This window comes from Passer montanus, unplaced genomic scaffold (assembly GCF_014805655.1).
Source record: "Passer montanus isolate IOZ18808 unplaced genomic scaffold, ASM1480565v1 scaffold34, whole genome shotgun sequence".
Lineage (NCBI taxonomy): Eukaryota > Metazoa > Chordata > Aves > Passeriformes > Passeridae > Passer > Passer montanus.
This window is the reverse complement of record NW_024368152.1, coordinates 7,549,445-7,575,230: the sequence shown is the minus strand read 5'-3', so window position 1 is coordinate 7,575,230 and position 25,786 is coordinate 7,549,445. Positions and strand designations below refer to the sequence as shown.

General features: G+C 39.9%; 2 protein-coding genes across 8 annotated transcripts in view; one reads left to right on the top strand and one right to left on the bottom strand.

The window, feature by feature from the left end:
• CPSF3 (cleavage and polyadenylation specific factor 3) overlaps positions 1-16,535 on the bottom strand; it is a 19,615-nt gene extending 3,080 nt beyond the window's left edge. The window contains exons 1-15 of one of the 2 annotated variants that reach the window (XM_039715678.1): positions 16,381-16,535; positions 15,831-15,894; positions 15,341-15,438; positions 14,251-14,379; positions 13,320-13,497; positions 11,669-11,758; positions 10,487-10,637; positions 8,065-8,240; positions 7,378-7,536; positions 6,479-6,625; positions 5,370-5,522; positions 4,849-4,957; positions 3,437-3,535; positions 2,310-2,404; positions 1,673-1,760 (exon numbers count right to left, since the gene is read on the bottom strand). In XM_039715678.1, the coding sequence (XP_039571612.1) occupies positions 1,673-1,760; positions 2,310-2,404; positions 3,437-3,535; positions 4,849-4,957; positions 5,370-5,522; positions 6,479-6,625; positions 7,378-7,536; positions 8,065-8,240; positions 10,487-10,637; positions 11,669-11,758; positions 13,320-13,497; positions 14,251-14,379; positions 15,341-15,438; positions 15,831-15,894; positions 16,381-16,520 (1,876 nt within the window). In that variant the 5' untranslated portion in view covers positions 16,521-16,535. Of the gene's footprint in view, positions 1-1,672; positions 1,761-2,309; positions 2,405-3,436; positions 3,536-4,848; positions 4,958-5,369; positions 5,523-6,478; positions 6,626-7,377; positions 7,537-8,064; positions 8,241-10,486; positions 10,638-11,668; positions 11,759-13,319; positions 13,498-14,250; positions 14,380-15,340; positions 15,439-15,830; positions 15,895-16,380 lie in introns of those variants that run through there. The other variant, XM_039715679.1, reaches the window with a different exon arrangement.
• Positions 16,524-25,786, top strand: ITGB1BP1 (integrin subunit beta 1 binding protein 1). 6 transcript variants are annotated; one of them, XM_039715682.1, is made up of 8 exons: positions 16,524-16,562; positions 16,621-16,641; positions 18,186-18,286; positions 19,192-19,270; positions 19,976-20,112; positions 21,720-21,812; positions 24,583-24,732; positions 25,441-25,786. In XM_039715682.1, the coding sequence occupies exons 3-8, from the start codon at positions 18,215-18,217 to the stop codon at positions 25,510-25,512; spliced, it is 603 nt and encodes a 200-aa protein (XP_039571616.1). In that variant the 5' UTR covers positions 16,524-16,562; positions 16,621-16,641; positions 18,186-18,214; the 3' UTR covers positions 25,513-25,786. The 6 variants fall into 6 exon arrangements, with proteins under 6 accessions (XP_039571616.1, XP_039571617.1, XP_039571615.1 ...); XM_039715683.1 differs by having other exon boundaries at positions 16,534-16,575; positions 16,624-16,641; XM_039715681.1 differs by having other exon boundaries at positions 16,551-16,641.

Genomic DNA, 25,786 nt, shown 5'->3' with positions numbered 1-25,786 from the left:
CAGCAGTCATAATAAGCACAGACATTCCTGGAATATGTTTCAGCATAGAGAAATTGAAATAAAAACAACCTTTTTTTAGACCTGATTTCAAAATTGAGGGGTAGTGTAAAACAAGTGATTTTCTTTTGAACATAATTGTTTAAGTATTTGATTGTTAAAGAGTCAGAAGTCTGCAGGAAAGGATAGTTGTGAAAATTGCTACCTTTTTGACTGATGGATACAAAAACTTTAAGTCTTTTGAAAAATGGGTTTTCAGTACTTCTAAATCAGCTGAAGAGTTCAGAACACAGTGGTAGTAAGTTTCTGAGTAATTATTTGAAAAATTTTAAAACTGCAAGTGACTGAGCTTAAATCTTAATAAAAACCCCTGTTAAGTATTTGATTGTTAAAGAGTCAGAAGTCTGCAGGAAAGGATAGTTGTGAAAATTGCTACCTTTTTGATTAAACCCCATAATAAATATATTAAAATTTACCATTCCTTAGATAAGATGCAGTAACTGAATGTACTATGCAAGATATAATTTTATCCTGGGAATGAGGTAAACACAGGCACATGGTCAACTAAGCAACAATAAGTGAAGATATTTTAATTTGATCTCTTTTGATCCTGTGTACATACCCTAAAATACACAACTGCAAGAATTCTTTCAAATGTTTTTATCCCAAATAAGAACAAAAAAAATCCTGAAAGAAGCCACACCTGAGATTAGCAGACAAAATCAGCACCATAAAACAACATGGGAGATAATGCTAAAAGGCCCATAAAAATACAAAAAACTAATTTCAGGGTGGTGGAGTGTGGAGAATCTAGATACTGTCACTAACAAATCATACAGAGAATGTGGGGACTACAAAAAAACAGGGTAAGACAGATATTACAAGAAGAAATAAAAAAAAATCTGGCAAAACAGCAAAATGTCTTTTCCGTCTGTATAAAAAAAAGAAAGAAAAAAGAGGAGGTCAAAGAATCATTCAAAAATAACATTTCTATTTTTGGTTTCTCTCATAGAGCAGAACATGAGGACATGGCCAGAAGGGCTTATACAGTGAAAATTATCACAATCAAGATCAGAACATTACACTCTGAATTTGCTTGGGTCAAGGTGACTGGAAAATCTTTACCCTCAGACAAAGTAAGAACTGTTATGGGCTTTAAAAAATTATATAAAAAATTTATAAACTCAGGTGAAAGGATTTTTAACAAATGTGTTGAGTCAGGTATGGGACTAAACCCCTAAGGAACACTGACTGCTATTATACAAAATTATTAAAATATATAATAAAGAGAGATAATCCAGTGAAAATATCTGTCCATACTGAATCACAGAATCAAAAATGGCCTGGATTGGGCCATACAAAACTTAATCACTTCAGGTTTTTTGTACAAGGCTTAAAACTTATTTTGAGTAAGGCCATGATTTCTACAGGCAGTTATCAGTTGTCACATAAGAGAAAGTTTCAACAAATGAACATGTCACAAAAAATGAAGACCAACCTGTAGTTCTGTTTTTAAGTAGCAATTTTACTCCCCTAGTAAGTTCCATAATGCAAGGAAATACAATAAGGGGATTGCAATCTATTGGAAGGCATTATTTCCCTCTAAGCTTAATGTAAAAAAAAAAAAAAAAAAAGAGAAATGCCTCAGTTAAATAAGCACACACTGAACTTATACCTTTCTGTATTTTGGGGTTTGACTGAACTTCCAGTATCACTGTTGTCACAGTGTCTGCATACATATCATTAGCAGGATTTGCCACCCACTAGAAGACAAAAAAAAAAAAATCATGATTTAGACTGAGTGAATAATGCAACATAAAGACAACATAACATTAATTGCATTCTCCTTTTTGCTTTTCTCTGAATTCCAGCTTCAAATGACTGTCATATATTTCACATCAAATGATTAACTACTTTTAACTGGGTGTACGCTAGTAACTTCCCATGAAAAACTTAAGCTTTTGAATATTTTTGAGCACATTTACAAAATAATTAATTACCACAACTCTTTGGGGGAGGAACAAACACCATTTGATGTTATTTCCAATTACTATCTGCCAAATTAAAAAAGGGCACCAAATCTGCCATTATACTCATGAGATACAGCAAAAAAACCCAACAGGCACTGGGTAAATCAAATAACACACACGCACACAGGACCACAGCTCAAGTGGAACTTTGTTCTAGCCTTTGCTCTACTTGTCATACAACAGAAAACTCCTTAAAACATTGAATTCCGCATGGCATTTCTATGGTATTATTTTGAAGAAACTGGGGAACAAAATACTTCTTTCTCCCTCACCAATGCCCACCTCAAGAACTACCATGCCTGGTTCCTGGATCACAGTAATATTTTTGAAAACCTTCAGGGCTGGTTTTTGTTGGATTTCTATTTCTTCTACATCACCTAAGGAGTGACAAGAAATGGTTAGCAATAATGAAATTATACTGGAAAACTAACTTTATTCATATAAGAAAATAAGTCAGTTTAAGAATAAGAGGGATTGTCTGTTATCACAACTGCTCAGAGTAGCTCACAAAATGGAACCCCATACTCTCTTTGTTCTGGATTGCTTGGGGTTTTTTTATTAGTTAATTTTGGCCACTTTACTTGGTTTGAATTCTTTTATTTGACTAGCTTAGTACACTGAGTGAGTATACCAACAAAAAAAAAAGAAAACACATGAGGAATTTAGTTAATTCTGCTCCATTTGCAGAAGTAACCAGCTCTTGCCCCCTGAAAGAATAACCCGTTGCTCACATAACCATAGGGCTTAAATGAAAAGCACTTGTGTGCCTGCTAGCACTTGGGTTATTAGACCTGAACCTCAACTGAATAGAGGTGTTCTCTTCACTACTGATATGAATTAGATTCTAACACCAGAGAATTTAAAAAAAAAATCTGAGCTTTAAATCTGCGAAAGGAATCTGCAGTGTGTGTGTACCCAGGATAGGAGCTGCCCCTAACCCTTGAGAAAGCCAGAGACAGGCACAGGGGACCATCCCAGTGTCAGGCTTAAATGGCTTCTCATCCAGGAAAAGCCAATTTGTGCCTCTTGGGGAGGCACAGAGGAGGCTGCCTGCCACAAAGGAGGGCAGAGCTCTTGTTTTGATCAATTGGATGGCATTCCCTTTGGGGCTAGAGATACAAAATCAATAAATAAAGTTTCCATTGGAGTGGCCAGAGCACTCACTTTGGGGGCTGACAGAGACAGAAATGAGCCTATGCTCTATATTGCTATATGCTCATCACTTTGTAATGTGAATGCAGTAGAATCCCACCCCGCCCCCGCCAAGCTGTGTCACACTTGTGAACTGCATCTGGCAGAAGCTGCACAGTCTAACGAAAGCTGTAAAATACAAAGAAATCTCCACTCAGAGACCCCTGAAGACTGGAAGCTGTTGTACAGGCTGGCCAGTGTAAGTCCCCAGCACGCACCAGTGAGTTTCTGCAGCTGGTAATAAAGCAGATTGAAAGGGCCCGTGTAGGGAATGGCCTGTGTCTGCGTCACTGTGCTCATCGCCAAGTCCGTGTAATCTGAAACCATTTCAAAGGAAGCGCATGTTAGAATCAGCCCTCAGAATTTCCTTTCTAATAAACAGAATTGCCATTGTAGATAAATAATAGCATTGATACATTTAAGACAAGGGGGCTGAAAAGGGCAATTTGTAAAGAGGAAGGTGGAACACCTGCTGTAAGATAAATAATGTATTTGTGGTTAGGTGTCGCCGGCCGGGGGCTATGCACAAATCACAAACGGGACAGGACAGCTAGGAAGGTGCCTTGAGCTGTTTTATTTTCCAGCATCAGTCTCACTACACGTTATGACAACGGGAAGATGCCATCAGCTCACATCCCAGGCAGCAGACCAAGAACTTAATGTTACAACTTTAGAAGTTTTTTGACCAATCACACAAAGCAAAAGCATACTGACAGTGGTTCCATCCAATCACTATAAGCACACGTACCTTTGGTTAAAACAATGCTTGCTTATTTCAAACACGATACCTGCTTGCAAGCCTTAAAACACCATGCACAGAGCTCCATTATTAAGCTCAGAACTTCCTAATATCTTCCTAGATATACTTTTCTGCAGCTTAGGGAGTTATTCTAGACAAATGTTAATACACAGACCATTGTTCTATTTGTCCTTACTTTTCTACTTCTTACATAATTTTTTCTGCTGACTTATCTCACGGTTACTGCTTAGCTCTAATCACAGTTCTGCTGTCTCTGAGGCCTGCCTTTTGCAGCTTTCCCAAAACCCTCTGATTTTATGGATTCCCACACTTAGGAAACCAGCTTGTTTTATTATCCTGTCTATTAGAGACAAACAATGAACTAGGGCAGCAGAACTGCTTTCCCTCAAGCTCTTCTGACCTCAGATTCAATTCCTCTTCTATTCTGAGAACAGATCAATTCCCTGAGTAATAAAAAGCACAGGAGAGCTATGCAGATATTTTCTGTGTTCTGTAGGTTTTTACATTAAAAACGAATGACATTTTAGAAAATGGTAGGACTATTGATTGAGGTGTTTTCTGGTTCTCACTGGAATGTTTTATGAATATTCTTTCAGAGGAAAAGGTTTTAAGTAACCAGAAGGGAAATGGAATCTTGCTTCTTTTCTGTTAGAGAAAGGAAAGATTTTAAGTTTGAGTGAAGAAATTAAATACATTTCATTGCACTACAACAGTTCAGAACTTTTAAGAACAAATAAGAAATAAAACTAAGGTGTTCACTAATTGCTTATGAAACACAAAACTGTGGGGAAAAAACCCCCAGAATTATAAATGTTTTAATGGCACAGTAAGTTTCAATTACCCACTGATCACATGACTGTCTGTACTTACTAGAGAGGTCACATGGAGAAAGGATGTGATAGTTAAAATTTCTTTTAACTAGGATTCCAGAAATTCTCTGTCCTTGCTCTGGTTTCTTATCTGCTAAAGATCCCATCACCTGGAGAGAAAAAATTTGCACATATAGTGCAACAAAGCAATCTGAAGCATTCACAGCTTCAAGTAATTATGGAGATGAAATATGGTTCTCTCAGAAAAATCAGAGTAAAAAATAACATTAACTCTGAAAACAAAAGAAGATCAGAGTAACTTAGAAACTTTCTGAGACATAACACAAGAAATGTTTGTAACAGTGAAGAACCAAAAAAGCCCCCAAAACAACAACAACAAAAAAACCTCAAAACCCCTGAACCAAACCGCAAATACAACTAAACACGAAACATTCACGTACTTTGAGAGCCTGGCCAACATGCAATTTGAAATCAATTAAAAAGAGAGGCTAGGAAGAGAACATGTAGTTTTTACACCAGAAGAGAATACCGTTCTACATATAAGAAATATGAATTTCATACCTTGGCAAGTTTTTCTCCTCTGAAGTTTAATGTCACAGCTTCAGTATTCCTAGGATTATGAACTTCTATATGAACTTCATCATTATCCTCATACTCCCGTATCAATGCTGCTTTCAATCTGGCCATTTCATTCTGCTCACCATGAACTAAAATCTATAAAAAAGACATTTTCCTCTTAGCAGAAATTATTTGTCCAACCAGACATGTTTAGCAAGCAAATTATCCAAGAAAACTGCCATATTCAATCTCCTCTTTATAAAAATGCAATTCCATGAGGTCACAGTGTAGGAAACATGAGCTCAATTACAGTTGTGTCTGTGAATTCTCTGCATTATTTGAGGGGTGGGATTTCACAACCCTGAGTATTAGCTGAAAAATCCATGCTACCAGAGGGCATTACAGAGATCCCATTTAAGTTTTCACACAAATATATTGTTGCATTATGAAAGGGAAGTATTAATTTAAGTTCAACAGAAGTCAGTTAGCTATGTATTTTTATGTGTCTGTGTAGATCTAAATATACAATTCAAAGAGGATGCTTCACAGTTCACAATTTTCTTTGCCAAGTTAATTCTCCTCTCTTCTGTGATTTTTTCTTTCTTATCTGTGTTTGCACACTGTTTCATCACCAGTTTCAGATCCTAGTTGCCATTTTCACATTCTGGTCCTTCACACCTTCTTCTTTCCATTATTTGCTCATGCTTTTCCCTCCAAGTGCTGCCTTTGTCTTTTGCTGTCTGCACATACCTTCAATCAATGTTTTCTTATTTATTTCAAGGCAAATTCCAGTGAACTATTTCAATACCAGCATCTCCAACTTAACGTTGTCCCATACTGCATCTTACTTCCCAAAACACTGCTGAAACAGATTATGGCCTACACCATTGTCTGGAAAGTCATGCCCAGGGGTCCCACATGCAAACACTCAAGAACAAGTTGATTTTTACTTTGCTAAGATACCTTGGCAAAAATTATTAAAATCTCCACCTTTAATTATTCAAAGCACAGGGATGCTGGCTACTGCTAGACACCAGTCCCTGCCTTGACTCAAGGCTGTGAGCTGGTTTGATGAATCCCACTCTGGAGAAAAGGGCAGCATGGATACTGACCACATGTGGAGGCTTCAGAGCCCGGATAAATTCACTGGTTTGTTGATAATCTGTGTGAGCAGAGAAAGAAATGTAATCCACAGACATCTTCAGTGGGAGTTTTTGCCCTGACATAGTTGTGATCTCTTCAGGTTCAGACATGATGTGCTAGAAAATAAAAAGCACCATAATTAAAAAAAGTAAAGCCTCCTACATACACCTTATCACTAATGCTTTACATTTCAAAAATCAATGAAATAATAGTGGCAGCCATGTTAAATGTGAAGCAGTGAAAAAATCTCTCAAATTTCCCCGAACACACACTCACATATAAAAAACACATGCACAACACACACACCATTTCATCTTGTGCATCCTCAGCTGTTCTAGGGGCTCATCCTTCTTCCAGATAAATCTCTCTGACTTGCATCAAAACAGTAACAAATGTGTTATTTCTAGCTCTGAAGTCAAAATTAGATGCTGTGGTTGCTCTTAGCCGCTGGAATTTGGAAGGATTTCATTCCCTACAGATGCTCAGTGGCACAAGGTGCACAAGGCAGTCTGGTCTCTGACATGTAAGTAGTGTCAGACTTAATATCAACTTCTCTAGAATTATGATTAGGGCTACCTTCTTGAAAAATTAAGCAGTGGAGAGGTCTAAAGTACCAATCATTCCTTCTCATGACAAGATAACTGCCCCTAGAAAAGATTATTCTATATAACATCACTGGAAATGACCACATGGAAATTGTACTTTTCATTAGTATTAGGCAAAAACAATCAGTTTTGACAACATACTCATACATACCCAACAACAATCTCAGTAAATCAAACAAAAACACTTCCTGTTGACCAGTTCTTTCAAAACCTAGCATGAATGCTATCTGTAATTAAGAGGTTGTGGTGCATCAGCAACTCACCTTAGCAAGAGTTCCTTCGACGCAGTACCCTGCAATAATGACTCCATTTCTCTTATCTGTGCACCAGCTCTCAAACAACTCCCTGGATAAGCCACTCTGCATCATACCTGGGGAGGCCATCACAACACTGGGGCCAATGTCATCAAAGTGGTCCATACTCTAGAAAGACACAGTGAGAATATGATTTACCACAGCTCACTTAAACCAAGGACAGCCCAGCTGCACTCTTAAACTATGTACAAGAAGGGCCCTGTGTTCACAGATTATACCCCATCCTCACAAAAAGTGCCCTTTGCAGGAAAATTCATCTTACTGATACCCACAAGGAGTAAACTGCAAGCACAGGGATCTGAAGTGGAAAAAATGTTGGGGCATAAACTTCCCTCAAACAGCCCTCTAAGCACTGGGACAGCAGATAACTCAGATATAAACCTGCACCTAATCAATCTATTAGGATATCAAGGATATTGATTGGCTCAGCTGATTAGAGCATGGTGCTAGAAACACACCAAGGTTGTGGGTTCAATCCCTGGAGGGGCCACTCACTTCAGAGTTGGACTCCACGATCCTTGTGGGTCCCTTCCAACTCAGAATATTCTATGATATCAGGATATTAAACATGCAAACTATTGAGCAAATATGAATTCCTCTGTCACATTCACCTTTCTGTAAGAATCTCAAGCTTACCTTCAGATTACTGATATGCTTGAAAACAAAAGGATTGTTGATGTTGATTTGCTTGCGGATTTTGTCATTCATGGCATTGACGTACGTCTGATAAACTGCCATACATTTCTTGGCCAAAGAGGAGGCATAGTATATGGGGATATCATGGAGTTCAGGATGATTCTGCCAGTATTCATCTAAAAACACAAAACAAACAAAATAATAAAAAAGAATAAAACAAACCCCAGCCACCAAACAACAAAACAAAATTCCATCCACAGGATTATTTATGAAGTACGTGGTTCTCAGAAACATGAGTGATTCTTGTAAAACAGATTTACCAGTGGGCTTTTTCATTTTTGGTACAGAAAATCACCATCACAGCCTCTTTGCTTTCATCTGCTTTTCTAAAACAGTCATCAGCTAGAACTATATACAACCAGTACAAACAAACAAAGAGGCAAACAAACATGACAAAGGTGAACTTCAGGTCCTTTTGGCAGGTCAAATTTCAATCAACCACCACCTTTAGCTACAAGGTATAAAGTATACATGGTACTACACTGCAATAAGTCTACATTTATGACAACAGAAGCTTTATTACACCTCTACAATAAAGCTAAAACATCTCTGTCAAATATTAATTATACATCCAGGGCCAGGGACATCTGCACACAGATTTGTTCATGAGAGTTCACTGTATGAACATTCTGTAAAATAAATCCATGGAGTTCAAGGTGAGAAGGAATCACTCCATTACCAAGCCTGGCTTTGTGTATAGCACCAACAGTTATACCTTACAAGCCCAATGGGAACAAAAACAAGGAAAGGGCCTCCATTACCCACAATTGATTTTATCATTGGTGGAAGTAGCCATGACCTTTCCTAAACACAAAGAAGAGACTGAATGCAACTGTAGAAATGTTGATGAACATTTCTACATAGAAATGTAGAAATGTAAGTTCTAAATTTTCCCATTTGGATACATTTCTGCTAGTCTGAAAGATATTTATGTTGCACAATTGAGACACCATAGTCCAAAAATAGAGGTACACTCTTTTGGCTGTATTTGTGCATTTACAATGACATTACAATGTGCTTCTACCTAACATTTCTGATTTGCAGGCAAAGCTGCTCACAACATTTCAGAGGCTCACTGCCATGGCTACCTTAATAAGCTCAGGTGTAAGGTGGAAACAGCCAGTGAAAGATAACCAGTCACAAACTGAATTCATCATCATAATTTTCTACACCATAACACAGAATTTTATTTTTGTCACACAGTTACAGAAAGAAGAAAAATAAACACAGAAGCCTGCAGGCTCAACTGCATAGGCAGGCAAGATGCAATTGCATTTTCTACCTAATTAAGCATCCAATTGCATGTGTAGCTTTCCTAGATATATTTTCAAGCTTATCTTTAGAAACTCAGTTTAATATCTACACAGCAAAGAGAGGCAAACAAATTACAACCTAATGGCCACACAAGGTTGAATGTTCAGTTTTTATGTTCTCTATAAATTAAAAAAAACCCTCACAATCAATGAAAAGTAGTAAATAATTCTACATGCCTAGATCTGAATTTCTTCTTAACGTTTGAATAGACCAGTAAGACATTTTGAAAACAAACTAGTTTCTAATACTGAACTAAACTGAATTGAAAAGTGAGAAAGATTTCAAGTCGTTTAGGGAACACTTCATATTCAACACCCCTAAATATAAGCATTTTAAGCTTGAGACAGTTTTCTTTTGATCGTGCCAGTCTTTGAATGAGCAGAAAGACTAGTGAAAAAAATCATGTAACATAGTACAAATTAAATATGCTAAAAGGAAGAAAAGAGGCCTGGGAACAATTTACTCAAAAGCTGTTTTTTCTTAAGTACCTTGTAGCAACTGTCTATATATTTTATGTGAAGTAGCTGGTTGCGTTCATGGGTAGCTCTCACTCACTTTGTTCAAAAGCCTAATTTATTTTTCATTATTATTAGGATTTCAGAAGTGTTAGAAGTGTCTTCTGTGGTCTTCTAAGCTTTTCCTATACAGAGTTTTTCATACAGGTTTGTAAATTAAAGTGCAAAAATAGCAGAACTTCAGAAGAAAATATACCCCTTTTTTTGCAGTACAGTTTAGGTTAAACAGTTGTTGTTATAACTTCTTCTTGTTATTTTTCTATTTGTAATAATTGTCCCTAATTGCTGAAATCATGATGCAAAAAGATTCAAAAGCCAAGCACATTTTACCACACCATCATCTCTTGCTTTCTAGGTCTCCCATCCTACTTCATAAAGCAGGAATTGGTTTACTGAACCTTCTGCATTTGAACAAACATGCATTATATATTAAATTATCAGGTAAAATGGTTGAAGAGTTGTTCAAGGAATTATGATACCTGAAAACACTCTAAATCCCTTTCTGTGCCTTTCCATTAAGGGAAGGTACATACCTAAGATTAGGAGCAGCTCTTGAGCTCGACCCAGGGCAAACACAGGGATGAGACCCCGGCCCCCTCTGTTGACGATGTCGTGAACGGTGTTGCAGAACCTCGCCTCGCGCTCCTCCCGCTTCTCATGGATGTGAGTGCCATATGTGGATTCCTGCCAAAGGAGGGACAGGGCATTGAAAGGGCTCACACAGACAGTAATTCCTCATCTTCTCTGAACCCAACAAAAAAAACCAGGTAATACTGGTGTTAACGTGTTGGGGATAGGAAGGAGAGAGGTCAAAGAGAGGGAAACGTTTCCCCAGGTTCCCAAAACCACCCTGCCAAGGCAAATAACCAAAACTTCCCTGCTCCCAAATCCCTCCTAGCAATTTAGACAGACAGATCCTGTTGTCACTAAAGAAGTTAGAGCTATTAATTTCAATGCTTCTTTTAAGAGGTTTCAAATTTAACACACTTATTTTCCTAACTGCAAATGCTGCCAGAGCTTTGATGATCACACTGACAGGGCCCACAGTGATACATGTGCCATGGTTTGACCCCAGACTTCAAATACAGGAATTACACAAAACACAAGATTTTGATGTGACTTTAAATTAGACTATTAGTTACAGAGAACAGCTAGAAGGGACACAGTAAATGAAATAATTTTAAAAGTTCACAGTGTTTGTTTCCAGCTAAAACTGTTAAAAAGTTTCCCATTGAGCTGTTGTTTTCCAAGCATGGATTCAGAATAAAATAATTTCAGTCAGAAAACAGAACAAAAATATGGAATAACACTCATGGCACCTCCACTGAGGACAAATTCTTAACATATCTGGAAGTAGGTTAGGATCTACTAAAAGAGATGTCTGGTTAAATTTGGGTTGGTTTAACGCAAGTCAAAATCGAATAAATCTCCCATCTTAAAAAGGTCTGTCTAGAGCCTTAAGGAGCTTCATCAGAAGAATTATAAAATTATAATTAGACTTTTCAATACAATGGGAAGCAATGTCAGAGTTCTGAACACCCAAGTATTTTGAATATTTAACACAAATCCCTACCACTATATCTCCACTGTCTTTGTCATTCCATTTTGGCTTTAGTCAAGTCATACCCCTAATTCATAATTACCAACAGAATAATTCGTGATCACTAACATAATTCATAATCACTAACAGAAAGAAATAATTGTGCAAAACTTACAATTATAAGAATGTCAGGTTTAATATTGGGAATCTCAGCTGCCATCAGGTGTCTGTCTTCCTGCCTTGAGAAATCACCTGTATATAACAGCTGTTGGACACAAAGAGAAGCAGGTGCTCTGGTTACAGGTTCCAGCAGTCAGCAGCCTTTAAAAGACTGTGCTAAGATGGTTTTAATGAATTTCTGATAAAAAGGTCAGCTGTACTTTAAATAAGACTCTTCTTATGTGAGCAGTGCTTACAATTTTAGGTCAACAGTACTACAAGTATTTAAACTTCAATAGTAAAGGTTTTTCAAGCAGTAACATCATTCCAACAAAACCAGGTAAACAATTATTAAGCTCTTATTTTTCATTTCAGATATCAAGGTGCCATTGTCAGCCTTCTGCATAGTTGCACTGACCACAAAAAAGTAAAAATAGACATAACATAAAATACAGCAACTCCTACAAGGAAGTAAATAAAAGATCAAACTGCATTTACATACCAGAATACAAATATAATGAATAACGCAATAAAATTATTTATTAAAAATTCTTCCAATATTTACTGATACTAAAAAAATGCTGTAACCTAACTGATTTTCCAAATGGAATAATCATGTTCCCCAGTACACCAAGAAGTAATTTTTAATTGTTATTTATTTTTAATGGATTCTTAACAGCGAGGTGGAATGCAACTCTCTCCACCTAAATTGATAGTTTCAAAATTGACAAGTTTTTATTTAACAATAATTCCATTGATGAAAACATGAATGATAAATAACATACAGTCAGTGACAGCAGACACCTGGTCTGCCAGGTCACCTACTATCACAGGGAATTAATGAGAATAATGATATTAAAACCCAATCTATTTCAGTCATGCATAGTAAGAGAAAAATCTTCTTCATCATGCCTCAATCAGAAAAAAAAAAAAAAAGAAAGAAACACTGAGAGATCTAAATTTTATTGTGATCATAGTAAAGTCAGTTCTATTTCTAGGATTTTTTAAAAGTTAAAACTCATATAATTCTCAGTCTTTACAAATCATGAACCAACTCCTACTGGGCAGCAAGCCTCAGAACCACCTTCCCTCTTCAGGGCTGTGTAAAACTTTCCTTGGACAGTGACTGTCCTGCTGAACTCCAATTCATGAGATGTGTTTCAAGTATCTGGCTTTGACAGAGTTCTGCCTGTGATTATACTTAATTAATTTACTTAATCCCTCTGTGCCTAATATTAATAATAATCTTATTTCTTTAGGTACTTTAGCACAGGAGTGTTATGATAAAAATGTAACTCACATACATGGACAAATGCTATTTAAGAACTTGAGCCAGGCAGACACGTGAGAATTACAGAAACAAACATCTGTTCACTGGTTTTACTAAAATGCAGCTTCCACACAACTGCCTCTGATCAGCCCAGCAAGGGAAGCTACAAGTTTAGTGGTTCTAAATCTGAGTCATGGCTCAGACTCCCATACAGTCCAAACATCTTACCTGTGTCACTTGCCAGTTTTAACCAATAGAAAATACATGTCCTAAGACAAGGCCTCTCCCCCTGACCTGAGTCCAACTCCCCACAGTGGTGGGGCATAAGAGACAATAATAATTAATTGACTACATTAGTACTCAGGCTTGATTTCAACTTTTAAGAAAGAGAAAATACCTTCACACCAGCTATTTCAATCATAAACATGGCTGCTCCCAGAACATGGCCTGCGTGGTAGCACCAGAATTTGATTCCTGCCACCTCCTTCACTTCATGGAAGTTGATGGTCTCAATCTTGTCCATGCTTTCTTCAAGGTCTGTTTCTGTGTACAGCATGTCATCTGCTGAGATGTTACTGCAAACAAGTGAAATGGTTAAACACCAGCTCATCTGAACAGCTGGAAAAAACTTCCTGGGTTTTCCCCACTGACGGATTTCCATGCAGTAACACACATCTCCCATGTTAGAAAGCAAGCCCAGCTACTCTAATGTAGCTCACTTAAGAAGAGTTAAAGTATCTTTCTTTTGAAAAGCCATGCTAGAAGAGTCTTTTCAGTTAAGAATCTGCTCTGTGTTTCTCAAAAGGTTCCCAGCCCTGGGCAGAGATCTGCAACTTAGCTTATAACAGTCCTCAAAAACCACATGGATCCATGCTTTTCCTACCAGCCCAGAAGAAACAAGTTAAAAGAGGACTGTTCATCAGGTTTCTGATCCAAGCTTACAACAGCTGAGTTGAGATACACTCAAACCCACTGCACTCACATGGAAATAATGTGTCAAGGCATGAAACACAAGAAAACAAAAAACATGAGAGAGAAAAAAAACCCCATCGTGGAAGTAACAGAGCCCTCTTTGTATATTTAATATTTGATCTTTCCTTGTCCTGAAGAGCAAATTATATCTTTAGGAGCTCAAAATTCAGTACAAACTATCTATGAGGTAGTAAAATGATTAATTACTTCTAATCTGGTTATATGTAATGTTGCTACTTATGACAACATCCAGGTTCATCCAGCTACCTTTGGTAGCTTCACCTTGAAGTTTCCCCTTGGAAAGGGAAATAATAGGTGAAATAATTCAGGAAGAGACAGCCCACAGGTTGGCTTACCTGACTTTAACATAGTCTGAAAGAAGCCATCTGTAAATAGCTTTTGTGGCATGAGTCATAAACGTCCTTCCCTTAAAACTTGTTTTCTGTAAAAACCATGGCAAAGCCCCACAGTGATCTAAATGGAAGCTTAAGAGACACAAATCCAATTAACACATTCATATTACACAACACTAACATATAATATCTATAATTCACTACTTCACTGGACTAATATGGTGTCATGAAAATCCAGAAACAGAATTTTCAACCTTGTTTACTGTGCTGGTCTACATTCTGCAGACTGGTGACCAGAAATGTGATGAAGAAAAGCTAAAACTAATACAGGAAGTTCTCCACTAACTGCCAATACTATAATGTATAGTATTAGAACTACCTTATTTTTGTAATTTCCATATAAATTTAGAGGGAGAAAAGGAACAGGAACCAGGCACACTAAACATCAAAGATACATGAGAGCTAAAAACACAATCCTAATTTTGCATGTTGCGCACTACAGAATAAAACAGGAACTCTGAAAATTAAATTAAATTATTTCTCCACACTTTTAATTCGACACATCTTAAGAAACTACTTTTGAAATACAGGTAGAACAAACACATACCACAAAAGCTCAGGATTTTATGGAGAGCTTTTTATTACTGATTACATCATTTAGAAATGGGTCTCCTTGTCTCTCAGCCACTAAGCAATACATAAACCACAGTCAAAGCTTGTGTAAGTCTCCAAGAACCTTTTCAATTTAAAGCCAACTGAGCAAAAAATACAACCAATATTCTTCTGCAGTCTTTGTGTAAAAAACTCACTCCACACGCTATCACAATGGTGTTAAAGCAGGCCAGGCTGCAAAACAGTCAGAAATCAGAGTGACCTCAGAGAAGAGCTGTAATGTCAAAAGTGAATGAACACCCTCAACATTCAGTCCTTAATTCTAAATGGAGATCCTTCAAACTTTTTTTAAAAACCTGGAAACTAGAATTTTTCCCTACCATCTAAATAACACCTATTTTTCAGCCTGTCTTAATAACCTACAAGTGAACACAGCTCAGACCATGACCACAAGTTATTTGTGCTTTTATGTGCCACTTACTGACTAATAAGGAGGAGATCAATCTCAGCTGGATCTATCAAATCAATGTAAGGAAGAGCATCCATTCCTTCCAGCCCAGGATGGATTCCACAGTCAAGCTGAAAAATGAAAGAAAGTTAAAACTTCTAGTAGAACGTATAAAAAACCCTCTTCCATCTTGGTCTATGATATAGTTATTAGTGACTTTCAGCATCACACAAAATAAGTTTTTTCTTCATTAAACATTACTTTTAGCATTGGATTTCAAGCAGAATGTTTGGGTTGGAAGCACACACATTCTATGCGGGGAGAGGGTTTTATTTTACAGCACAGCCTCTGTGATGCCTAATGTCATACACACTATACTGCCCCAGAAGGCTACAGAAGGTGCCTTTTCTAGCACTGTGCCTTCAGAGCAGAGGCTGAATTTAACCCACACCATTTCAGATCATTTCGGTGATCTGAAGTAGCACACTGACAGGGCATACAAACACATCCATGCGATAATTACCATTATTTTTCTTCCTTTAAACTCCAGAATGATGCATGACCTTCCCACTTCCTGGCCAGCCCCTCTGCAAAGGGACATCAGAGTCATGAGGACAGAAACAACCCACACGCACAGATGCCTTTACTGGGGTTACTTTTCAGGGTAGAAATAACAACTGCACGGCCCTTTTAACTCATATCCGAAGTACCTGAAGAGCTGCACTTATCCCAAAGGAAATGAGGCCCTACGTAACGCAGCAGAAATTAAAAAAAAAATAAATCAAAAAACAAAAACTCTTTAAGGCAATTATTTTGGCCTCTTCTTTTTTTTAACTGAGCACTCGAGTCTCAAACTATTGACACGTACAATTAAAGGCCACCTAAGTAACAAATCGGGCCGAATAAGCCTGGAGTAGCATCTCCATGCTGTCCCAAAAACAACGCTTGTGGGAACGCTACCACCAACACCCTCAGCCTGCAGCGGCGCCTTAACCAGGGAGAGAGGCGGCTCCCGGCGGCGCTGCCGCGGCCCCGGCCCGGCCCCCCGCGCCCCCCGGCTCCCCGGGCCTCACAGGGGCCGGATGAGCAGCTGGTCGCTCTCCTCGGCCGGGATCAGCGCCTCAGCTTTGCGCTTGGCCGCCATGGCCGCGCTCCCGCCGCCTTCCGCCGCCTTCCGCCGCGCCTGCGCAGCCCGCGCGACCCGGAACGGCATCGGCGGCGGCGGCGGCGGCAGCGGGAACGGCAGCGGGATCGGGAGCCAGAGCCAGGGCCAGAGCCAGAGCCAGAGCCAGAGCCAGAGCCAGAGCCAGAGCCAGCGGGGCCCGGCGCGCCCGGTGAGCGGCGGCCACATCGCCCTGTCACTTTTCGGGTTATCGGCCGGGGACGGAGGGAGGAACGGCGAGAGAAGCGAAGGCGGGATGCGGTGCTGCCCTGCCCGGCTTCCCGGGCCGCCCCGGCACCCGCAGGGGCAGAGATGCTCCGCGGAGAGCCCGGGAGCTCTGGGGGCCCGGGAGCAGCGGGTGCGGAGCCGCCAGGGAGGCCGCTGCAGGGCCGGCAGCGCTGTGCGGGAGGCGCCGGCACATCCCGGCTGGAAGCCGGGCTCGGGGCTGTGCTGGCACCGGCACATCCCGGCTGGAAGCCGGGCTCGGGGCTGCGCTGGCACCGGCACATCCCGGCTGGAAGCCGGGCTCGGGGCTGCGCTGGCACCGCTGGCTCCCCTGCCTGGCTTTTGGTCCGCCAGGGACCCGGTGTTTGCCTGGCGGCGGCCTAGGCGCTGTGATCCATCGCGGCATCGCTCGGCTAAGCTCCGCCTTGTGCTTCTTTCTTTATTTTCTGCAGCGTGAGCCGCCTTCCGTAGGTTGTCGTCGTCAATTGTCCTCTTTCTTCCACCTGCTCAAAGTTTCTGAGGTTTTGTAATGAAAATAGTTCGTGTCTGGAGCTGAGAAATAGGGCTTCAGAGAAACAGGGAAACAGAAACATCCTGTTGCTTGGCAGTGGGCAGCCAAAGCTGAAGCGAAGCAAGGTGTTAGTGGGGCAGGCACGGGAGCAGGGCTCGGGAATCCTCTCACAACTCCCAGGAGCTCGGTTCTAATGCAGTGAATGTACCACGCATTTTGCTTAATTTTCAGGAATATTTTAAGTGGTAATGGCTGCTCCTGTGAGTATTCCAGTCAGTAGTTGTTCAGAAGTAGCTTGGGGTTGGGATTCAGGGGTTTTTTGCCTTTTTTTAAAATTTATTTTTTATTTGGTTGTGGGGTGTGTTTAGTCGGGTGGTGGCAGGGGAGATAGATTTTGCTTTTTGTTTTGTTTTACTGGAAACACGGTCATTGCAGCAGGGAATGTGTTGTATGCACTTTATAGGGCACTTAGATTGTACTCACAAATAAAAATCACCTAATATTTAGGTGGGAATAAATTTTAAATTTTGCCTTGTTTCTGAATCTGTCTGCATTAGAAACTGACCTTTGCAATACTGTGTAAACGAGGTAGCTTTTTTGGCAATTCAGAAGGATAGGGAAGTTTTAGCAGAGAGCTTGAGGAACTTTCCCCAGTCATGCATGAAGAATACCAGAGTAAAATTCCTGCCTCCATTCACAGAGTCCTTTCACCGAGCAAATTTCCAGTTTTGGTCCACTTTGGACATAGTCACTGGTATTTGCCTGGACCTCCTTCCCTTGATGATATGACAGACTTTAATTTTTTTATCCAGTCATGCATGAAGAATACCAGAGTAAAATTCCTGCCTTCATTCACAGAGTCCATTCACCGAGCAAATTTCCAGTTTTGGTCCACTTTGGACATAGTCACTGGTATTTGCCTGGACCTCCTTCCCTTGATGATATGACAGACTTTAATTTTAATTTTTTTTTTTGCTTAGAAGATCTTCTTTGATCCAATTATGAAAAAATGTTTAGAAAAGGAAAAAAGCGACACAGCAGCAGCAGCTCACAGAGCAGTGAAATCAGCACTAAAAGCAAGGTGAGCTGGATGTGGTGTTTATTGTCTTTGTGAAGCACTTGGGCTTGTTCAGTTTAACAGTTCAGTGGTTCACTTGCACTGATGGTAGGATGTGATCTCCATAAAATGCCATATTCCACAAAGAGAACTTTCTACTTCCATTCCTCAGATTGTGTTATGAGAGTTAAAAATGCCTATCAGTCATAAAGCCTGTGTATTCTGAGATCAATACTCAGTCACTTCCACAGTGAATTAGACAAACACAAGATTTTCTTGCAGCACATAGAAAGGTTTGAAGGAAAAATTAGTACATTTGTTCTTAAATTTTGTCTTTAAGGACAACGCCTGGTGCTAGGTACCTTGAATGAGTTTATTCTTCAGTATTTTTGGTTTCTCAGTATCTCTAAAAGTATTCTTAATTTTGAATAATGTGTTTGTTTTGTCTGATCGGTTTTAGAATGATCACTTGAATATTCTGGATTTTCCAAGGTGCTGTTTCTTTTCCCCTGCACTGCTATGTTAAGTATTGGTGACAAGCATGTAGTTGTCAATTTCTTCATGTAAAATTGCAGTACCAGAAAAATTTGGACATAAACCTAAGGTTTATTTCTCCTTTTTCTTTGGATGTAACCTTAAGGTTTGTTTTATCTTCTTCTGTCATTTCCTCCTTCTTTGAAAATATCTGTGAACTTCTCAGTAGTTCCTGATGAACTTTTATCAGTCCAATCTGCACTGAGGCAGAAAGATAACTTCAGGAAAGAAACAGGTGGTACTGTTTTTTCTTCCCTGTTTTCCAGTGCTGTTGAAGTAACTAGAGCATAAACCGTAGGGTTTAAAAAAAAAAAAAAGTTGAGGCAGGACATCTAGAAGTGAATTATTAATACATTCTCAGTAACTTTCTGATGATGATCATTTTTTTTTCTTAGTCTGTAGATTCCAGTCTTGGGGGACTTTCCAGGTCTAGTACTGTGGCCAGCCTAGATACAGACTCCACAAAAAGTTCAGGTATGTAATCAGAGCTTGAGCAGGTATGGATGGAGCAGGATTAACTTTCTGTCTTTGTATAAAACAGCAGAAAATGGAAAAGCTTAAGATAGTATTTTCAGTAATACTGAGTGAATCTGTTAGCTACCTGGTGACTAATTCAGGCACAGCCCTAGGCTTCTATTATTAATAATTAATCTAGGACTGAGTCACTGTTTTCAAAGTAAAGTGTCTGAGGAAGAACAACTTACATGTGCTACCAGTCTGTTACCAGCACAAATCTCGTACAGTGTTTTGGATGGCTGTTTTCTGCTTTTCTAAGTTTACATTTGCACCAAAATAATGGAAATAAGATTTGATTTTAATTGTTTTTAGTCACCAGTGTATCACTGTTGGACAAAACAGTTAATTTGAAACAAATAGACCTCAAAAAGTAGAACCAGCTTTTTTGTTTTCTGATTCAAGGTTGTTAACTCCAGATTTGAATTGGTATAAGCAGTGCTGCTTATAGAAGTATCATGTATGCATACAAAACTGTTGCCTTTACCAAGCGTCTGTTCTAAATCAGTCCAGTACAGTTCCTTAAAGAGAGGTTAATGTACTATGGTAAGTGTTTGATGAGTCTGCAAAATTGGGGAATTTATTATGTTAACCCTGTTAACAGCAATTAGAATGGCATTGCAGTTCTGGAAGTCTTCAGAATGGCTTTGTTTTACTTTGTTGCAGGACAAAGCAATAGTAATTCTGATACGTGTGCAGAATTCAGAGTTAAATATGTTGGTGCCATTGAAAAATTGAAATACAATGAGAGCAAAAGTCTTGAAGGGCCACTGGACTTGATAAATTACATAGATGTTGCACAGGTAAGTGGGCTACAAAAGGCAATACCAACAAAGTCAAAACACCTTAAACTTAGGTGTGTTTTTTTTTTTTAATTTATCCTGTGGTTTGACATCTGTAAATTTTAGACTTACTTGAAGAAAGTGGCATACTTAACTATTAACCTATGAATCTCAAAAGCCATCACAGTTTTATAATTTTAGGTGACTGGAGAAAATGCACCCAGAGAACCATTCTGCAGAAGCAGGCTCAGAGCCAAGGCCCTTTTCATGAGTCCTTATTGAACAAGTCCCATTACATTGCCTCCAGCACGATTTGGATTAATATTAGAAGGAATATCTCCCCAGGTTCTTCAGTATTGTAAAAGTTTTCACATGGAAGAAGATGTCAAGTTTCTGGAAGTTTCATCACTCATGACCAAAAAACCTGAATAATATTTGGGTCATCTTTGCCAAACTTACTTGCTTGTACTTACTTTTGTACTGAAAGCCATAACTGGTTGTTCACATTAGGGAGCTGATGCAGCACGATTTGGATTAATATTAGAAGGAATATCTCCCCAGGTTCTTCAGTATTGTAAAAGTTTTCCCATGGAAGAAGATGTCAAGTTTCTGCAAGTTTCATCAGTCATGAACCTGTGACCAAAGAACCTGAATAATATTTGGGTCATCCTTGCCAAACTTACTTGCTTGTACTTACTTTTTCACATTAGGGGGCTGATTATATATTTTTAAAAGCACAGAATGTCTGTTTATCCTGCAGCAACTTGCCATTTTTGAAAATTTGCTGAAACTATTTTTTCAGCCAAACAGTGAAAATGCTGCCAGTGGAACATGGATCACCCTGGGTCAGTGCAGCATGATAGGCCATGCATGATTTTTCAGCCAACCTGATTTGACCACAGGGCCAAACTCTCCCCTGAGATGACAAATTCCTCTCTTGAAAATGCTGCCAGTGGAACATGGATCACCCTGGGTCAGTGCAGCATGATTTTTCAGCCAACCTGATTTGACCACAGGGTCAAACTCTCCCCTGAGATGACAGATTCCTCACTGGGACCATGTGATATTTAGAGTAGAATAGAGCAGGATGGAACAGAGTGTTTCTGCTGGAAGGGACCCACAGTGACCAGTCTGAACTGCCTGACCACTTCAGGGCTGACAAACAGTTAAATGTGTTGTAAAGGGCATTGTCTGAGTTCCTCTTAAACACTTGAAGGTTTGGGGCATCAACTGTGCTGGAAGGGACCCACAGTGACCAGTCTGAACTGCCTGACCACTTCAGGGCTGACAAACAGTTAAATGTGTTGTAAAAGGCATTGTCTAAGCTCCTCTTAAAACACTTGAAGGTTTGGGGCATCAACCACCTTTCTAGAAGCCTGTTCAAGTGTCTGGTCACCCTCTCAGTAAAGAAATGCCTCCTAATGTCCAGTGTCCCCTGAATGTATTTCACATAACCATAGGAGACTGGGTGAGCGCTGGGCAGACCCCACCCAGCAGGACCTGAGCAGGGTTTGTGGTGGTGCTGACACAGTGGACCCAAGTACACATAAATATGTTTTCTGTTATGTATCTTCCTTGTTCATGTTCTTCTGTCTGCACTAAAGGCTTTTGTTTGTTTCCCTCCAAAGCAAGATGGAAAGTTACCTTTTGTTCCAGGTGAAGAGGAGTTTATTATGGGAGTTTCCAAATACGGCATTAAAGTTTCTACATGTGATCAGTATGTAAGTGCTTCACCCAACTTGTCTTTCTGATGAGAGTTGAAAAGTGCTTTCATTTACTTCTCTGGTAGATGATCTGTGTGACCAAAATGTCATTTCTGGCTTTAAGCAAAACAAACTCTCGCAGCAGCACTGCTTCATGTCATATCTCCACAGGCTGTGTTTTCCTGGATTTATGACAAAAAGCTGTTTGAGATAGAGTACCAGACAAAAGGCAAGCAAGTCTTTGGTAATACTCTCTGGACACCATTATTTCATGGGGGAAAGTGGTGTGACTGTGGTGGCCCAGACCATAGGTTCCTCAGCCCAAGTTAGTAAGGCAGTTCCTCTTGGTGTTTCTGTGAAGAGGAAAAAAAAAGGATGGGGTTTTTCTAAGAATACCTGAGTTCCCCAGCTCCTTTAAGTTCCATCCTTACACTCCTAATCCAGCAATCCAGTTCAGTCCAGCAATAAAGCCTCATGATTCCACTTTATTGATCAAGCCTACTTTTTGTTTGCATCATTTCCTATATGTAGTTTATTTTCCTTTAGTGCACTTCAAGTAGCTTCTTTGCTAAAAATAAAAATCCGGTCTCTTCCCCAGGGCCTTCCAGTTGCCTTTGTGTAGCTTTGTGTTGCAGCCATGTGGTTTCCTTCTGGTTGCCCTCAGAGCCCCAGATGCCATAAATACTTGGCCTTAGGAAGCCTTGACCCATCAACAACCCAGTGATGCCTGTTCATGAAAGCCTCAAGTATGAGCATGGAGAATAGCATTGCTTAAAGTTGAATGCTCTGAAGAGAGCCAAAAAGTTTCCTTTGGTCCCTTCAGAAAATAAAACACTTGTTTCCAATGCCTGGGAGGAAGGGTAGTACTTGTTATTCAGACTTTGAATTCTCTTTTTGCTCTCCTAAATTCTTAATTCTCATTAAAAACATAGGTTACACTATTATTTAAATTCCTTTGTGCTTTGATAAAGATCAAATAGCTAATTTAAGACTTTCATCCATCACTTTTCTGTCTTCAAGTTGCAAGCACGCACAAGCAGATAAAGCCTCTTGTGGTTAAGCTGACAATTTGTTGCTTTGCATTGTTCCCCAAATTCTGGCTTTTTGCATCTGCATCACTGTAGGCATTTAGTTTGTCCTTCAGTGCACCAAATTCTTTTCACAGAGTTGTGAGATACTGAAAAGATGGCAAGAAATTAATTTACAAGGAGACTGTACTCAAAAGAATTCTATAATTCCTCTTTTAGTGATAATTCACAGACACATTAGCACTGTAGCAAGTTCCAAGCAAGCCACCCTTGAGAGTTACTAGTAATTTGGCATCTTTCTTACAGAGATGGGGGTGTGGATGTAGTAAGCTCCAGGCAGGCTCCAGCTGCCCTGAGCATGGTCTCATATTGCTGATGGTGAGGGCAATGTGAGCAATGAGCTGAGACAACTTCAGGATGGAGATATTTTTCAGCAAGGTGACCTTAGGGCTGTGGTGGAGGTCTCTCCCTCCAGGGTTCCAAGGCAGGCAGCAAGTTCCCTGCCCATTTTTACAGCTTCTGTATCAGAGTGGGCATTTCTTCAGACCCTTCAGCTGACAGAGACAGCTGTTTGATGCCTTGAACACAGAAACAGAGCTGTCTAGAATTCCTGAGACCCTGGAGATAGTGTGACTGGAATAGACCAGATGAGTATGATCAGAGGGCAGGATGGCTGGAGAAGAAAGGCTTTGTGTAGGGTACAGTTCCAGAGACCTTGTACTAAGTGTCTTCTACCAGTCCCTTTCTGGAATGGCCAAAATCAGAAGTGTTGGGACTATGGTGGAAATCCTGCAGCTCTGATGGATTTCTCCCAATGAGATCTGTGGAAGAATCAGGACACATCCTGTGGTTTAGGTCACAAACAACCTGGCTACAGCCACATGGCTACTGACCCCCCAAAGCAACTGACCTTGACTGTACCCTCTTTTGGGAACAGTTTCTTTGTGTATCCTTCCCAGGACTGAGACAGGGGGAAAATACTGGGAAAGTAAGAAGTTGTTTTAAGCTACCTCTGTGCCAGAAGGACAGTGTCCCAGCTGTCACAGAGGCAGAGTGAGGGCTGGTGGGAAGTGATGTGCACTTTCAGATTATGGACAGGAATGTCACCAGAGAATTATGGGAGGGGCTGGGTTGGAAGGGATCTGAAAGATCCTCTAGTTCCACCCCCCTGCCATGGGCAGGGACACCTCCCGCCAGACCAGGTTGCTCAAAGCCCCCTCTAACCTGACCTTGAACACTTCCAGGGATTGGGCATCCACAGCTTCTCTGAGAAATGTGTTCCAGTGCCTTCTTTACTATGCCACTCCCATAGTAAAGAATTTCTTACCTTAAATTCAATAACCTACTATAACCTTTCAGTTTAAAGCCATTCAAATCCCATTTTTGTCACTACATGCACCTGTAAAAAGTCCTTTTCCTCCTCTCTTGCAGACCCCCTTCAGGTACTGGAAGGTGCCCCAGGGTCTCCCCCAAGAGCTTTCTCTTCTCCTGGCTGAACAACTCTCTCACCTCCAGTCTTCACAGTCCACACAGAAATGCACTTCTAAAGTAGAAGCAAAATTAAAGCTAAACTTGTGCTTAACCACCACTTTTTAAAATCTTAACTGAACTCTCAAGTAAAAAAAAAAAATTTACCAAGGAAAACTTTTCTCCTTTAAATAAATCTAAAGTATTCTTTTGTAAGTAATAATAAAAACATGGAAAACTGAAGTATCTGTTGCACTGTTCCAGAGTAACTTTTATTTGCCATGTGCTTTCAGGATGTGTTACATAGGCATGCCCTCTATTTGATTGTAAGGATGGTGTGCTATGACGATGGTCTGGGAGCAGGGAAAAGTTTACTGGCTTTGAAGACAACAGATGCAGCCTCTGAAGAATGCAGCCTCTGGGTATATCAGTGCAATAGTTTGGTAAGAGTTTATGCTTTCAGTATTTAAATTAGGTATTGGAATTCTGATTCCAATAAAGGGAGATTCTAAAACCCAAGGCCCTTGTTAAGGCTTTTTGGCAGAAGGAGGATTGCTTACCTTAAAAAAAAAAGGTATAAATGTTCTGGCCGAGGAGGGGAAAACAGCCCTGCTGTCTACATTGGATCAACTTTGAGGAAAACACCTACATTCCCTAAAATTGCCAGTGACTGTACTCACCTGAGAAAGCTCTGTCCAGTCTAAAGGGTGCTATAGCAGAACCTATGGACAATCTCCACTTGTATTTCCAAACAAAACAAAAATCTCTTTAAGATGTGCAGCAGAAGAGATGGAATAACAATTCTGGTAATAGAGCATGCAACCATATTTGTAAGCAAGGGAGGTGAGCCTTTCTTACGAGTAGGAGAATTCCCTGTCAGGATGCTCTGATGGCACTGACTCTTGGCTGGCAGCGCTGGGGAAACACAAAAAGTGAAGTTCTGAATGCTGGTGCTGTGCTGTGCTGACAGCCAGCAACTCTGCCTTGGTTCAAAAGAGCTCATGTAGACAGCTCCTACATGTCATTGCAGGCCAGACAGGTGATATCTGGGTCTCAAAAAGCACAATGAAGGACACATTCTGCTTTAAATGAGTTTTGAGAAGTTCAAAAGTTCTTCAGAAGATGTTAACGTGTGCGTTTGGGTTTTTTAGGAACAAGCACAAGCCATTTGCAAAGTGTTGTCTACAGCCTTTGATTCAGTTTTAATGTCGGAGAAGTCCTGATTTCCTTCAGCAGTGTCTGTGTGAGAGGCACTGGGGCTCCTCGGACAGCCTGGAGCCACACACCATCCTGGCAAAGATTGCTGTGCAAAGAAGAGCCACACAGCCTTGCACATGGTACTCTGGCATTCCCCAAACATGACTTGAAGATTCCATCTTCAGTGTCCAGGACATTACAGGATTTTATATTTAACACAATTTCTTTTTCCTAAATCATGTTTTGTATGTTAATGTCAGTATTGCAGAAATGTAAAATAAAACTGACACGTGCTTCTAA